Source organism: Danio aesculapii, chromosome 21, assembly GCF_903798145.1.
Source record: "Danio aesculapii chromosome 21, fDanAes4.1, whole genome shotgun sequence".
In the NCBI taxonomy this organism is placed as follows: domain Eukaryota; kingdom Metazoa; phylum Chordata; class Actinopteri; order Cypriniformes; family Danionidae; genus Danio; species Danio aesculapii.
In genome coordinates, this window is record NC_079455.1 from 10,706,464 (window position 1) to 10,720,182 (window position 13,719).

The 13,719-nt window shown below is 36.1% G+C and overlaps 1 protein-coding gene across 1 annotated transcript in view; it reads right to left on the reverse strand.

Moving 5' to 3' along the window:
- LOC130214921 (mitogen-activated protein kinase kinase kinase kinase 2-like) overlaps positions 1–13,719 on the reverse strand; it is a 43,440-nt gene that overhangs the window by 13,118 nt on the left and 16,603 nt on the right. Inside the window, 10 exon segments of the mRNA XM_056446797.1 lie at positions 985–1,108; positions 1,199–1,259; positions 2,904–2,983; positions 6,807–6,891; positions 6,980–7,021; positions 7,202–7,320; positions 7,550–7,853; positions 7,941–7,974; positions 9,197–9,235; positions 9,372–9,418. Of these exon segments, the coding sequence (XP_056302772.1) occupies positions 985–1,108; positions 1,199–1,259; positions 2,904–2,983; positions 6,807–6,891; positions 6,980–7,021; positions 7,202–7,320; positions 7,550–7,853; positions 7,941–7,974; positions 9,197–9,235; positions 9,372–9,418 (935 nt within the window).

Genomic DNA, 13,719 nt, shown 5'->3' on the forward strand with positions numbered 1-13,719 from the left:
AAACTAAAAAAAGCCCAGAGGTGAAGGCATGAAGGCAGTGGTTTTAGTCAATGGTCTATTTCAGTTCTTCAAAATAGCAACACACCAACAATGCGCCTTAACATACCTTCTTTTTAGACCAGCATGCCCATGAGTTGGCAAAGTGGCGCAAATGTATTTGCTATTTAAACAATGTGGCGCAAAACAGGAAAATTTGAGTTGCGCTGGTCTTAAAATAGCGACAAATCGCGCCATGCACATCTTGCGCCTCATTGCGCCGGGTGTATGATAGGGCCCTTTGGATGCTGTGGCAACCAATCATAAGTGCAATCATAATCTCCCCTTAAATCACATCAAGCTAATGATATGTAAATGTTATTGAATAGTATGTGTTTATCAAAATATACTGTACTATGGATTCTTTTACTTCTATTTATTGGGCTATTTTCACATTTGAAAACAATACTACTAGCATTCACAATGAAGAAATTTAATGAAAGGTCAAATATAGATCAAAACTTGGTCAGGACACTAAAAGTAGAGATGGGACTGTCTCAGGAAAAACGGGATTGTCTGGTCCCTCAAACATGATATCTGATTCTCATTAGATTAATTTGTGGGGTTAACTCATTTAAAAGTGCAAAACTATAATAATATCTTGGTTGTTAGCACTAACATGTCTCAAGAAAACAAAAACAAGTATAGACAGGAAAACATATTTTAGAAACGGCTCTAGTTTCACTTCATTGTTTGCTCTTGCTTATGTTCTTTTGTAAATTCAGCTCCTTATCATTCTCTTTGTTTATTAAAACACAGTTTATGTAATATTAGATTGTAAACACTACTGTCTGGGTGTTATTTTAAGAAAAGACCAACTGATGGAAGTGGTATTTGGAAAAAAACAACAACAGAATTTTGTCTTAGATTGTCAGAATATGTCTGAATCACTGCAGAATTGAGCATTTATAAATAATATGACTGAATTGTGTTTCTAATTCTACTAACCTTGCATTTATCTTTGTGCTCAAGCGGTGTGCATTAATTGCGAGATGTCCCTGTCTACGTTGCATATTTCTGCGATACTCAAACAGTGCAGGCAGGCTATGAGAAGTCAACTGTGATGACTTTCCTGTAGACAGAAAACCAGACAGACAGTTATAGAGGATATCAAATCTTTGTTGTAAATTGAATAAGGTTATGTTATTAATGTGGGACACACCTGAGATGGACATAAGGACATTGTTCATCACATATAACCAACTACATCTCTGTGGAAGCAGCTGAAAAATAAAAATAAAATTAATAATACTCTTTTAATGGATGTTTGCTTTAGTAAATCATGGAAGCCAGTAACTGCTATAAAATAAAAAGAAATAACAAATTAATCATGGATTTATATTTAGCAATTATTTTGAATATATGTAAGGCAATGCAAGTTTATTTTTATAGCACATTTCTTACAACGTGGCAATTCAAAGTGCTTTACATAAACAGGAATAAAATAAACAAGTATAAGAGAAATAAAAACAAATAATAAAAATGGTAAAAAAAAGCATAAAAACAGATAAAATGTGTTATAAAAGAATGAAAAAAGAAGAGAAAAACATAATAGTGCGATCTGTCGGACGTAGCACAGTGCTCATTCAGTAAAGGCACAGCTAAACAGATGTGTTTTCAGTCTTGATTTGAATGTGCCTAATGTTGGAGCACATCTGATAATTTCTGGAAGCTGATTCCAGCAGCGAGGGGTGTAGTAGCTGAAAGCCGATTCCCCCTGCTTTGACTGAACTCTTGGAATTTCTAGTTTATATGATCCTAAAGATCTGAGTGATCGGTTTGTATTCAGTGAGCATATCTGTAATGTATTGAGGTCCTAGGCCATTTAGTGATTTATAGACCAGTAATAATACTTTAAAATCTATTCTGAATGTAACTGTAGACCTGAGGACAGGCGTGATGTGCTCTGATTTTCTGGTTCTGGTCAGAATTCTAGCCGCAGCGTTCTGGATGAGCTGTAACTGTCTGACTGTCTTTTTGGGAAGGCCAGTGAGGAGGCTGTTACAGTAATCCACCCTGCTGCTGATAAAAGCATGAACAAGTTTCTCTAAGTCTTCACTGGAAACAAAGCATCTGATTCTTGCAATGTTTTTGAGATGATAGTATGCTGATTTACTGACTGCTTTGATATGACTATTGAAACTCAGATCTGACTCCAGAGTCACACCAAGATTCTTGACCTTATTTTTTGTTGTTTGAGCTTTAGTGCCAAGGTTCGCATTCACCTTGAGAACCTAATCTCTGTTCCCAAACGCAATCACTTCCGTTTTCTCCTTGTTTAACTGAAGAAAGTTTTGGCACATCCAATTGTTAATTTCATCAATGCATTGGAAGAGGGTGTCAATGGGGCTGTAGTCATTAGGCAGTAAGGCTAGATCTGAGTGTCATCAGCATAGCTGTGGTAGGAGATTTGTTTTTTTTTCTCATTGTTTGGCTCAGAGGGAGCATATAAAGGTTGAACAGCAGAGGTGCCAGAATCGAGCCTTGTGGGACTCCACATGTCATGGGTGTCCACCTTGACCTATGGTTACCTATACTGACATAGTAACCTCTCCCTTCAAGGTAAGATCTGAACCATTTGAGGACCGTCCCAGACAGCCCAACCCAGTTTTCCAGCCTATCCAGGAGTATGCTGTGATCGACAGTGTCAAATGCGGCACTGAGATCGAGCAGTACCAGCACTGTTAGTTTGCCTGAATCTGTATTTAGGTGGATATCATTGATTATCTTTATAAGAGCGCTCTCTGTACTGTAATGTGGTCTGAAACCAGATTGAAAATTGTCTAAACACCCCTTGAAGTTTAAGAACTACAGAGAAGTACAGAGAAGGCGTGTTTCAATATCTCACATATAACTTATAGGATTACCTTTTCCATAGTGTCCTCATGTAATTCATTGAGATTGAGGGTGTAGACCCCTTCCTCAGCACCCAGCATAAGATATTGATCTATAAGTAAATATCAGTATATATGATTATGATTTGCCAAGGTTGAAACCATCACAATGTCTATACTGAAAATGTTGTTTTCATTAAATTAACTACTACACATTAATTGTCGGTAAGTAAAATAAAGCTAAAATTAAATGTAATAGACAAATATTAGATGACAAGCTTAAATAGAAACACCACTTTCACAGCTAACTGAAAAATGTTAGCAAGTTAAAGATCTGATGTCCTAAAATCACTAAAATATAAATAAAAATACATAGGTGTGGGTTACATTTGGTGTAATTTCTTTTGTATTTCTAAACCTTTCTGGAATTGCATGCAATCTTATGGCTACACCATGATAGTAGAACTGTGATTTCAGTCCCTGCACCAGTGTAGATACAGTGCATCGGAATCACAGATTCTACACCTTGGTATTGTGACCCAATAAGAATATTCACAGGTAAATACTATTTGAACAAGTAAGCACCATGTCTGACACTTTTGTTGGCAAGCCTACAGTGCATCCGGAAAGTATTTATAGTGCTTCACTTTTTCCACATTTTTTATGCCTTATTCCAAAATGGATTAAATTCATTTATTTCCTCAAAATTCTACACACAATACCCCATAATGACAATGTGAAAAAAGTTTTTTTTTTTTAATTGTTGCAAATTTATTAAAAATAAACAAAATCAGAAAAATCACATGTACATAAGTATTCACAGCCTTTGCTCAATACTTTGTTGATGCATTTTTGGCAGCAATTACAGCCTCGAGTCTTTTTGAATATGATGCCACAAGCTTGGCACACCGGTCTTTGGGATTTTTTGCCCATTCGTCTTTGCAGTACCTCTCAAGCTCTATCAGGTTGGATGGAAAGCAATGGTGTACAGCCATTTTCAGATGTTCAATAAGATTTAGGTCTGGCCTCTGGCTGGGCCACTCAAGGACATTCACAGAGTTGTTGTGAAGTCACTCCATTGATATTTTGGTGGTGTGCTTTTGGGTCATTGTCATCTTTCCCTCTATCCTGACTAGTCTACCAGTTCCTACTGCTAAAAATCATCCCCACAGCATGATGCTGCCACCGCCATGGTTCAATGTAGGGATGGTATTAGCCTGGTGATGAGCGGTGCCTGGTTTTCTACAAACGTAACACCTGGCATTCACTCCAAAGAGTAACATTCTAGTCTCATCAGACCAGAGACTTTTGTTTCTTATGGTCTGAGAGTCCTTCAGATGCCTTTTGACAAATTCCAGGTGGGGAGTGGCTTCCATCTGGCTACTCTACCATACAGGCCTGATTGGTGGATTGCTGCACAGATGGTTGTCCTTCTGTAAGATTCTCCTCTCTCCACAGAAGAACGCTGGAGCTCAGAAAGAGTGACCATCGGGTTATTGATCACCTCCCTGACTAAGGCCCTTCTCCCCTGATCCCTCAGCTTAGATGGCCAGCCATCTCTAGGAAGAGTCCTGGTGGTTCCAAACATCTTCCACTTACGGATGATAGAGGCCACTGTGCTCATTGGAACTTTCAGAGCAGCAGAAATTCTTCTGTAACCTTTCAATTTAGAGCTTCACGGCAAAGTCTGTGAATACTTATGTACATGTGATATTTCAGGTTTTTCATTTTTAATAAATTTGCAACATTTAAAAAAAATCTTGTTTCATATTGTCATTATGGGATATTGTGAGTAGAATTTTGAGGAAATAAATTAACTTAATCCATTTTGGAATAAGGATGTAACATTAAAAAATTTGGAAAAAGTGAAGCACTATGAATACTTTCCGGATGCACTGTATATTTTCATTGAAAACCTACTAATACTACTCAAATTAGAAAACATTATTACAAGTAGGGATGTCCAGATCAGATAACGTGATCAAAAATCAGGCCTGATGACGCAGTTTCAGACACAATCAGAATTGGACGTTCCCTCCCGATCAGGGATCACTAGTTATGCAGTGGCAGAGAGTTAGACATCTTTATTAACTGCACACAAAAACAGCAACGCGTGCGGCATGACATGACTTTGTTGCAAATTGTTGCTTTTGTTTAACCCTAACCGCTAACGCTATTGGTTAAATGCTGGTTAAGAAGAACATAGAAGCAGCTTGAAGCGGAAAGCGCGAGTATGTCTGTGGTCTGGAGGTATTATAAAGTTGATGACGACAACATTGCTATAGCAAACTGTGAGATATGTAAACTTGGAATTGCAAGAGGTGGAAAGAAAAACACAACAAACAAAAAGAGATGTTAAATGTTAAAATAAGGTGAATTAAATAGCCCATATTATACATGAAATAGGGTCATATTTAGGTTTTAAGGGTCTCCAACAACAGTCTAATATGCATGCAAGGTCATAAAACACTTTGATGGTCTTATAACCTGCATTTATTTTTACCTAATTATCCCAACGACTCCCATATGAATCGTTCAGCGATTCATTTGTTCCCAACCCCCTCCTCAGCGCGAAGCTAATCTGCGCTGATTGGACCGATGACAGCCTGCTGCGATTGGTCGACAGTGACAGCTTCAGCACGAGACAGAGTGAAATGCCCAGCTGGTAATCAACTATATAAAAGTAGTCACAGTGCACACGCGCTTCATAGTGTAAGGCTTTTTTCAACACACACACACAACCCTCCTCAGAAGAACTGGGGGATCGACGCGAGTCTCTCTCTCTCTCTCTCTCTCTCTCTCTCTCTCTCTCTCTCTCTCTCTCTCTCTCTCACACACACACACAACGCTCCTCAAAACTGGGGGAAGCGACGCGAGTCTCTCTCTCTCTCTCTCTCTCTCTCTCTCTCTCTCTCTCTCTCTCTCTCTCTCTCTCTCTCTCTCTCTCTCCTCTCTCTCTCTCTCTCCTCTCTCTCTCTCTCTCTCTCTCTCTCTCTCTCTCTCTCTCTCTCTCTCTCACACACACTCACACACACACACACACATACACACAACGCTCCTCAGAAGAACTAGGGAAAGTGACACGAGTGTCCTGTCTCCTAGCTTACGATCGATCGCCATAGCAACGACAAACGGCAGTGGAACGCGAGCTCACAAAAGCCTTTAACGTTAAATCCGTAAACAAAGCGGCACGCGTCGCGGTTTTAACGTGGCTTACATGTGATAAGAGAATATAAAGAGTAACCGCGTGTACTGTACCAGGTTAACAACTCATCTTTGGGTAGAGACTGTCAATATTATCCATCTGAGCACAGCGTGACTTCATTGGACCGGCGGCGTCTGTGTGTGTGTCTAGTGTTTTTTCTGTGTTAGTGGGCGGGGCCGCAGGTTTCAAATCTCCCTGGTTTGCGCGCGTAACTACTGGCGAGGCTTGTGTTTCGTGGCTGCGTCATCGCGAAACACCTAATGACTCGTTATCAAGGCGACTCGTTTGAAGCACTATGAGTCGACTCTTTTATAGATGAATCAATAGTTTTAAACACTGTACACTTACAGATTTAAGCCTTAGCTGGATATTTCACTTCACTTAGAGCTGTGGTACACACTACATGGAAGGGCATTTTCAAAAACCCATAATATGGGCTCTTTAAATAAAAAATAAGGCACATCCTGGATCTGTTTCTACCGCTTTTCTTTATTCTTTTTTATGTATTCTAAAAATATCTGCTCGGGTTTTGGTATCGGTAGATACTCAAAATCAAATGACTCAGACTTGGATTCAAGGGCAAAAAAAAACCTGATCGGGACATCTCTAATTACCACCCTAACATTGTGACAGTTTTAAACACTGGATGGTCATCTACTTGCTCAAAAAATAGATTTTGGATTATTTTTAACCCAACAAAGTTACAAATTAACTAAAAAGCTGCTAACTACCTCTGGTCTTAGGTAGAACCCATGTAACAGCACAGTGAGTCTTTAATGGACAGCCATTGAATACTTTAGAGAAGCAGGCCCCCATCTGGAAGACAATGTATGATCATCAAAGAAAAATAAGCATGAAACTAAAGCATGCAACAGAATTAGGATGAATTATTCTATGTACTTACATGTACTTGTGGTGTAGGTGGCAGTCCATGGACAACAGCTTTCTTTTATAAGGAATAAATTGTGAGAGACTGATTCAAGGTCTAATCATTGCCCAACTTTAGACACGTTCTCAAACACAGCTTGACTTATTTCTTAATATTATATTTTAAAATATATAATAATTTATGTAATATTGCACAAAACTGCTTGGTATTTTGCTATGTGTATCTTTATTTACTTACAGAGTCATCCTGTTTCCTTCTGAGAGTGCTCCATTTTGGAGAGACAGGAGAGTCCGGTGGGGTGGAATAAGCCCTTGTTCCTCCTGGGTCTGGAGTGACAGAGCTCTCTGGTATCAAACCTGTTTAATGTGTCAGTGTTTGGCTTTAGGACTAGTATTAATTGTATCGTGCTAACTCTATGTTAAGTTCCCTGCAAGTTCAATCCCAGAAAGCACTATATAGTCGATAATGTACGTTGTTATTAAATGTTATACCATTAAAACATTGATAATAGAAATTAGTAAAGCAAAACTTTAGAGATATTCTGATTTCAAATGTTAGCCTACTCTTTGAACTGAATGATCTCACCTTCAGTTGGAGTTAAACAGAGGGAACCTAGACTGGTGGAATGACTGAGGAAAAAGGAGTCTGTGAATAGGCAGGAGTTTGTGAGGAGCGACAGGTCAGTTGAACCAATAAGCAAAGCCGATTCACTGAGTAGGCTGGGGTTAGCGTTGAGGGCAGGGTCCTTCAGAGAGGTAGAGCTAATAAGAGGCGAGGGGATGGAAGAGGAAGTGGGAGCTTTTTTTTCTTGATGGTACTGGGCTGTTGACTGGGGAGAAGAGGTCACCCTCTTCACAGTCCCATATTTATCCTCTTCATTTGGTGAGTGCTGTTGATTAAACGGACACAAATAAGTGATACATAATGCTACAGTATGCTATGTCTCTTTTAAAGCTTAAATTTATTCATGTCCTACCTCAACTGAAGAGCCCCTCTTTATAGTTAAACTCCTGCAAAATAAGAAAACGTTATTACACAACCATTTAATCGAAAAATACTTTTGACACCACAAAGTAGGGTTATAAAAGACTATTTGCTCTCTTAAACTGTATTAGGAACACATTTATTTCTCAAGTAGAAGTTGAAAAAAAGTTGTAGTTAATTAGCTGATTATCATATTTGTAAAATATATATTCTGTAGGATGTATCATGCACCAGAGGGGTAAAACAGAATATAATATAATATATATATATAATATAATATAATATAATATAATATAATATAATATAATATAATATAATATATATAATAATATAATAATACATAATAATATATATATAAATATTATTCATTCATTTTCCTTCGGCTCAGTCTCTGATCTATTAAAGGTTGCCACAGCAGAATGAACCGCCTATTTTCACAAATATGGCGAATGAGACCACCCTTGCTACGATTGCCATTCATTAGACTTTGAACGTATCATTGTTATATCGTAACAATCATTTTAACATCTGTGCAGTTTTGGAACTAAATTATGTAAATAAAAATAATTAGTTAAACTCTTATTACTTTATTCACATATCCACATACACAAAGACAACATAATAGACCGTTTAATTTGTATTAATTTGTATCATAAGATTTGTATTACATATAAAGATGTATTTTTAGCCTGCTTAATAAATGAAACTTGTCCAATTTAGATCGTTTATATATCTCTGAAAAATGTTTCAGCAAAGCCCTCAATCGAGTATCTGCTATATTGACTCTGTCAGATAAATAATGACTGATCATCTGTGATGACTGACAAAAAACTGTTCAGTTTATTATATTGAATGGAGATCAAAAGCAATAGTTCCCCATTCGCCCGTCTTGATTGCCATATTTGTGAAATAGTATACACTATTATACTACTATAATATAATATAAATAATAATATAATATATATAATATAATATAATATAATTAATATAATAAAACAAGGGAATAAGCTGAAAGAATTCAATAATTCTAATAGGGTTAAAAATGTTTGAACACAATTTTTAGGTTTATCTGAGGTAACCAAAAAATGTTTCTAGCAAGTACATGGTTTTCTTAAATATTACTCAGCGTGTAAATGTAAAGTTGCATTGTATCAAGGATTAAATACATATATTAAAAAATATGTTTTTAAAATATGGTTATCCTTTTGTTATTTTCTACATTTGTGTAAAGGCATTATACATACTCACCTTTCCATCAAGGCCTCTTCCACACATTCTAACAAACTCCTGCAAAATAAAAATGCATCCTTTAAACTCTTTCCTCTAAGAACTGTAGGGTATTAGACGTTCTTAACAGCTAAATTTAGCACTTAACAATGAGACTCAAATTTCAATGGAATGCAAAGAGTGAAATTGAACCTACGGTGAGTCTTTGTCTGCGCTGATAGAGCCCCAGTCATCATATGCCCCCTAATACAGAACAGCAAACCAATTATTTCCAAGTAATTCCATTATAATAAGTTAAAAATAACTAAATAATAATTAAATTATTTTTATAAACTTTTACTTACTTTTTTTACTAAAGCAAACATGCAATGAATATCAATTTCAATTATTTGAAAAATATTTCCTAAGTGCTGTTTTACAGAGATATATATTTTTTAAACATAAAAGTTTTTAAATACAAAGTTTTACATTTACATTTAGTCATTTAGCAGAAGCTTTTATCCAAAGCAACTTACAAATGAGGACAAGGAAGCAATTTACACAACTATAAGAGCAGCAGTGAACAAGTGCTATAGACAAGTTTCTGGTGTGTAAAAGTCTAAGAAGCAAAGCATTAAAAAATTTTTTTGAGAGAGAGTACAGTTAGTGGTATAGCCAGAGAGGCAGTTACAGATTAGGAAGGAAAGTGGAGACTAAATAGTTGAGTTTTTAGTCGTTTCTTGAAGACAGCAAGTGACTCTGCTGTTCTGATGTAGTTAGGGAGTTCATTCCACCAACTGGGCAGATTGAATGCGAGAGTTCGGGAAAGTGATTTCTTCCCTCTTAGGGATGGAACCACGAGGCGATGTTCATTCACAGAACGCAAGTTTCTGGAGGGTCCATGAATCTGTAGAAGTGAGAGCAGATAAGAAGAAGCAGAGCCAAAGGTCGCTTTGTAAGCAAACATCAGAGCTTTGAATTTGATGCGAGCAGCAACTGGCAGCCAGTGCAAACGGGTGAGTAGCGGAGTGACATGTGCTCTTTTGGGTTCATCAAAGACCACTCGTGCTGCTGCGTTCTGAAGCAGCTGAAGAGGTTTGATACAATTAGCTGGAAGCCCGGCTAGTAGAGAGTTGCAATAATCCAGTTTGGAGAGAACAAGAGCTTAAACAATGAGTTGAGCTGCATGTTCAGATATAAAGGGTCGGACCTTTCTGATGTTATAGAGTGCGAATCTGCAAGATCGAGCAGTTCTAGAAATGTAGTCAAAGAAGTTTAGTTGGTCATCAATCGTTACTCCAAGGCTTTTTACCATTTTGGATGCAGTAATGGTTGCCCCATTCATCTGGATTGAATCTTGTTTTAATGACGCATTTCTTTTGTCTTTGCCATGATGACATAATACATAATATTTTACTATTAATTTGCAAGATACTGGTATTTAAGCAATTTAAATGTTTAATTAGGTTAATTAGTTTAACTAGGTTAACTAGGTTAAGTTAGGTTAATAAGGCAAGTTATTGGATAACAGTGATTTGTTCTGTAGCCGACTGAAAAAAGATATTTTATTAGGGGGTGAATATTATTGACCTTAAAAATGGTAAAAACTGCTTTTATTCCAGCCAAACTAAAAGAAATACAATTTCTACAGAAAAAAATTATAATTTTATAGGAATAACAGTAAAAGTTCATTGCTCCGTTAAACATCATTTGGGAAATATAAAAAAATAAAAAAATAAAAATGTCACAATCATTTTAATGTCACTAATCATTTTTTCCTCAACTAATATACGTATATTTAGTGGGGAAAATAATTGTTCAACATGTCACCATTTGTCTCAGAAAACATATTTCTAAAGGTGCTGTTGACTTAAAATTTTCACCAGATGTTGATAACAACCAAAGAAATCCACATGAAAAAAAGAAAACAAATAAAATTAGTTTACAAATTAAGTTATGTGTAATAAAATGAAATGACACAGGAAAAACATACTGAACACATAAAGAAAGGGAGGTGTAAAAAGTGAAAGCCCAGACAGCAGCTAATATCTTTTAGACGTTATTCAGCAACCCTCTGCCCTTCCTCACTGTAAATTAATATTAGCTGCTTCAGTCTGGCATCTACATTATCAGGAAGATAAAGATTAAACCTGAGTGAACGTTTCAGTAAGACAATGATCTAAAACACAGCCAAGGAAACTCTTAAATTATTTCAGAAAAAGAAAATCAAGCTGTAGAATGGCCCAGCCAATAACCTGACTTAAATCCAATTGAAAATACAAAATAAAGATCAGTTTGGATAGACAAAGTCCACAGAACCAGCAAGATTTTTACATTCTGTTAAAATCTGTGAAAAAAAAAATTCACACCTGAGCAATGCATGTGACTTCATTTTACATTTGAGAGGCGTCAAGATATGTCAAGATTTTTCATGGAAAATTATATTTCTAAAAAGCTGTTGTCGTGAAATTGACCCAGATATTAGTAAAAACAAAATCAATACAAAAATTCTGACAAATTTGTTACGTGTAATAAAAATGACATCACACAAAGAAAAACTACTGAAATGTATTAATACTAATTTGATTAAAAGGCTTTTGTGGTAATGACAGCGTCAAGGTGCCTCCTGTATGCAGAATGGACTTCAATCTTCAGGTTTTGATGTTTCTGTGGGTCTCATCTATTAACTCTGAACTTTAGATCTTATGGGCTCTATTTTAACGATCTATGCGCAAAGTTTAAAGATCTGAAGTGCATGGTGCAAAAGCATTTAAGCACATGTCCGAGTCCACTTTTGTTATTTAAAGACAGAAAAATACAGTTTGCGCCCTGGCGCATGGTCTAACAGGAGCTGTGTCTCATTTCAGAGGCTGTATCCTCCGAAGGATGCAGACTTCAAAGGTGAGTCCTTTGAAGTCAACACAGGCCAAACCGAGCGTTTTGAAATGAGACGATTTAGCCTACACAGGCCAGATCTCGTCACCTAGCTACCGTAACAGCTGTCGTTAATAAGTGGTAATAAAATTTGTAATTATTTTTTTTTAAGTTATTTTAAAACTTATATTAAGCGATCAAAAGGCAAAGCGAGGTTTACAGAAGCTGGAAATATATTTGCTTTGATCTATACATGTAACGGTCTATAAAATCACTCTTTCGTAAGACATGTCATACTCTTTTTGTTTTTTTAACATGTGTTTAGATATCCAAGTAAAATGAACTTAATTAATACATTTAAACCAAAGTTTTCTTTTAAAAACGTCCTGCAGTTATCAGCGCGCAATAAATCTTGGGATGTTTGAGGTCGCGAAGGATCCATTGGTTGTGTCCTTCATTAGATAAATAGGTTTTAAATTTAGCTTTAAACATTGCCACATCTGTGATGATGCTAAGTTCTAAAGGGAGGTTTTGGACATAGTTTGGACCTGCCACTAAATATCAAAGATCACCCCAATGTTTATACCTGGATCTGGGCACCTCCAGCAACAACTGACCTGCTGATCGTAGTGCCCTGTTTGGTTTATGAACTTTTAAAATCTCACATAAATATAAAGGTGCAAGACCATTAACTGCATTAAAAACAAACAACAGTAGTTTAAAATCAATTCAGAATTTAAGAGAGAGCCAGTGAAGTGAGTAAAGAACAGGTGGATAAGAAAATAGTGTTGTATGCACTCCACTGAAGACCATTAGCCTACATATTTAATTTCGGTTCGCAAATATTTGTTTCAAAACAATTTCTAAATTGCAACTCTGTATGTGCTACACCGAATGAATCGGTTGCTTACCCCTTTTTGTACATTGTGTAATTCAAACTCTGTGGGGACATATATGCATATGTTTTTGAATATCCACTTATCAGTAGATTTTGGGATAAGGTCTTTCAAACTCATTTTGTTATATGTTTATTCCTAAATACCCTAATAACTGTATATTGAATGATGATTATGATCTAAACTTAAACACTTTCCAACTTAAGATATTTCATACTGCACTAACTGCAGCCAAGAAGGTTGTACTTAAAATATGGCATGAACCTGCATTTCCAGCGGACAAAATGTGGTTTATTGAACTAAAAAATATTGCGTTGTTAGACCGTTTTACAGCAAGAATTAACAGAGCTAAACCCCAAACAATCAAAGCATGGTCTGGTTTTATTGAGAAAATTTCTTATATAATAACTAGATAAACTAAAGCATACTGAAAGATATAATATATATTAGAGGTATATAAAGGTCACTTCTCACCCAGAGTTTTTCTTTTCCTGTTTATTGTTATTATTTATTTAATTTTTTTTAAATGTATTTTCATTAAATGCAAACCCTGGCTTGTATATAGTTGGTGCTAGCTATGTATGCTGGCTTTGTGTTGCAATAGATAAATAATCACAAAATAAAACTATTTCTAAATTTAGTTCTAATTTCCAGCAAACGAATAAATGAACAATAACGACGAAATGTGGTCAAAAAACTGAGTTACATCCAAACATACCTCCTATTCTTATGCACCATATAGTGTCGCATCTGTCTCCAAAACCCGACAGGTGGATAAAAAATCTAAACTTGTTT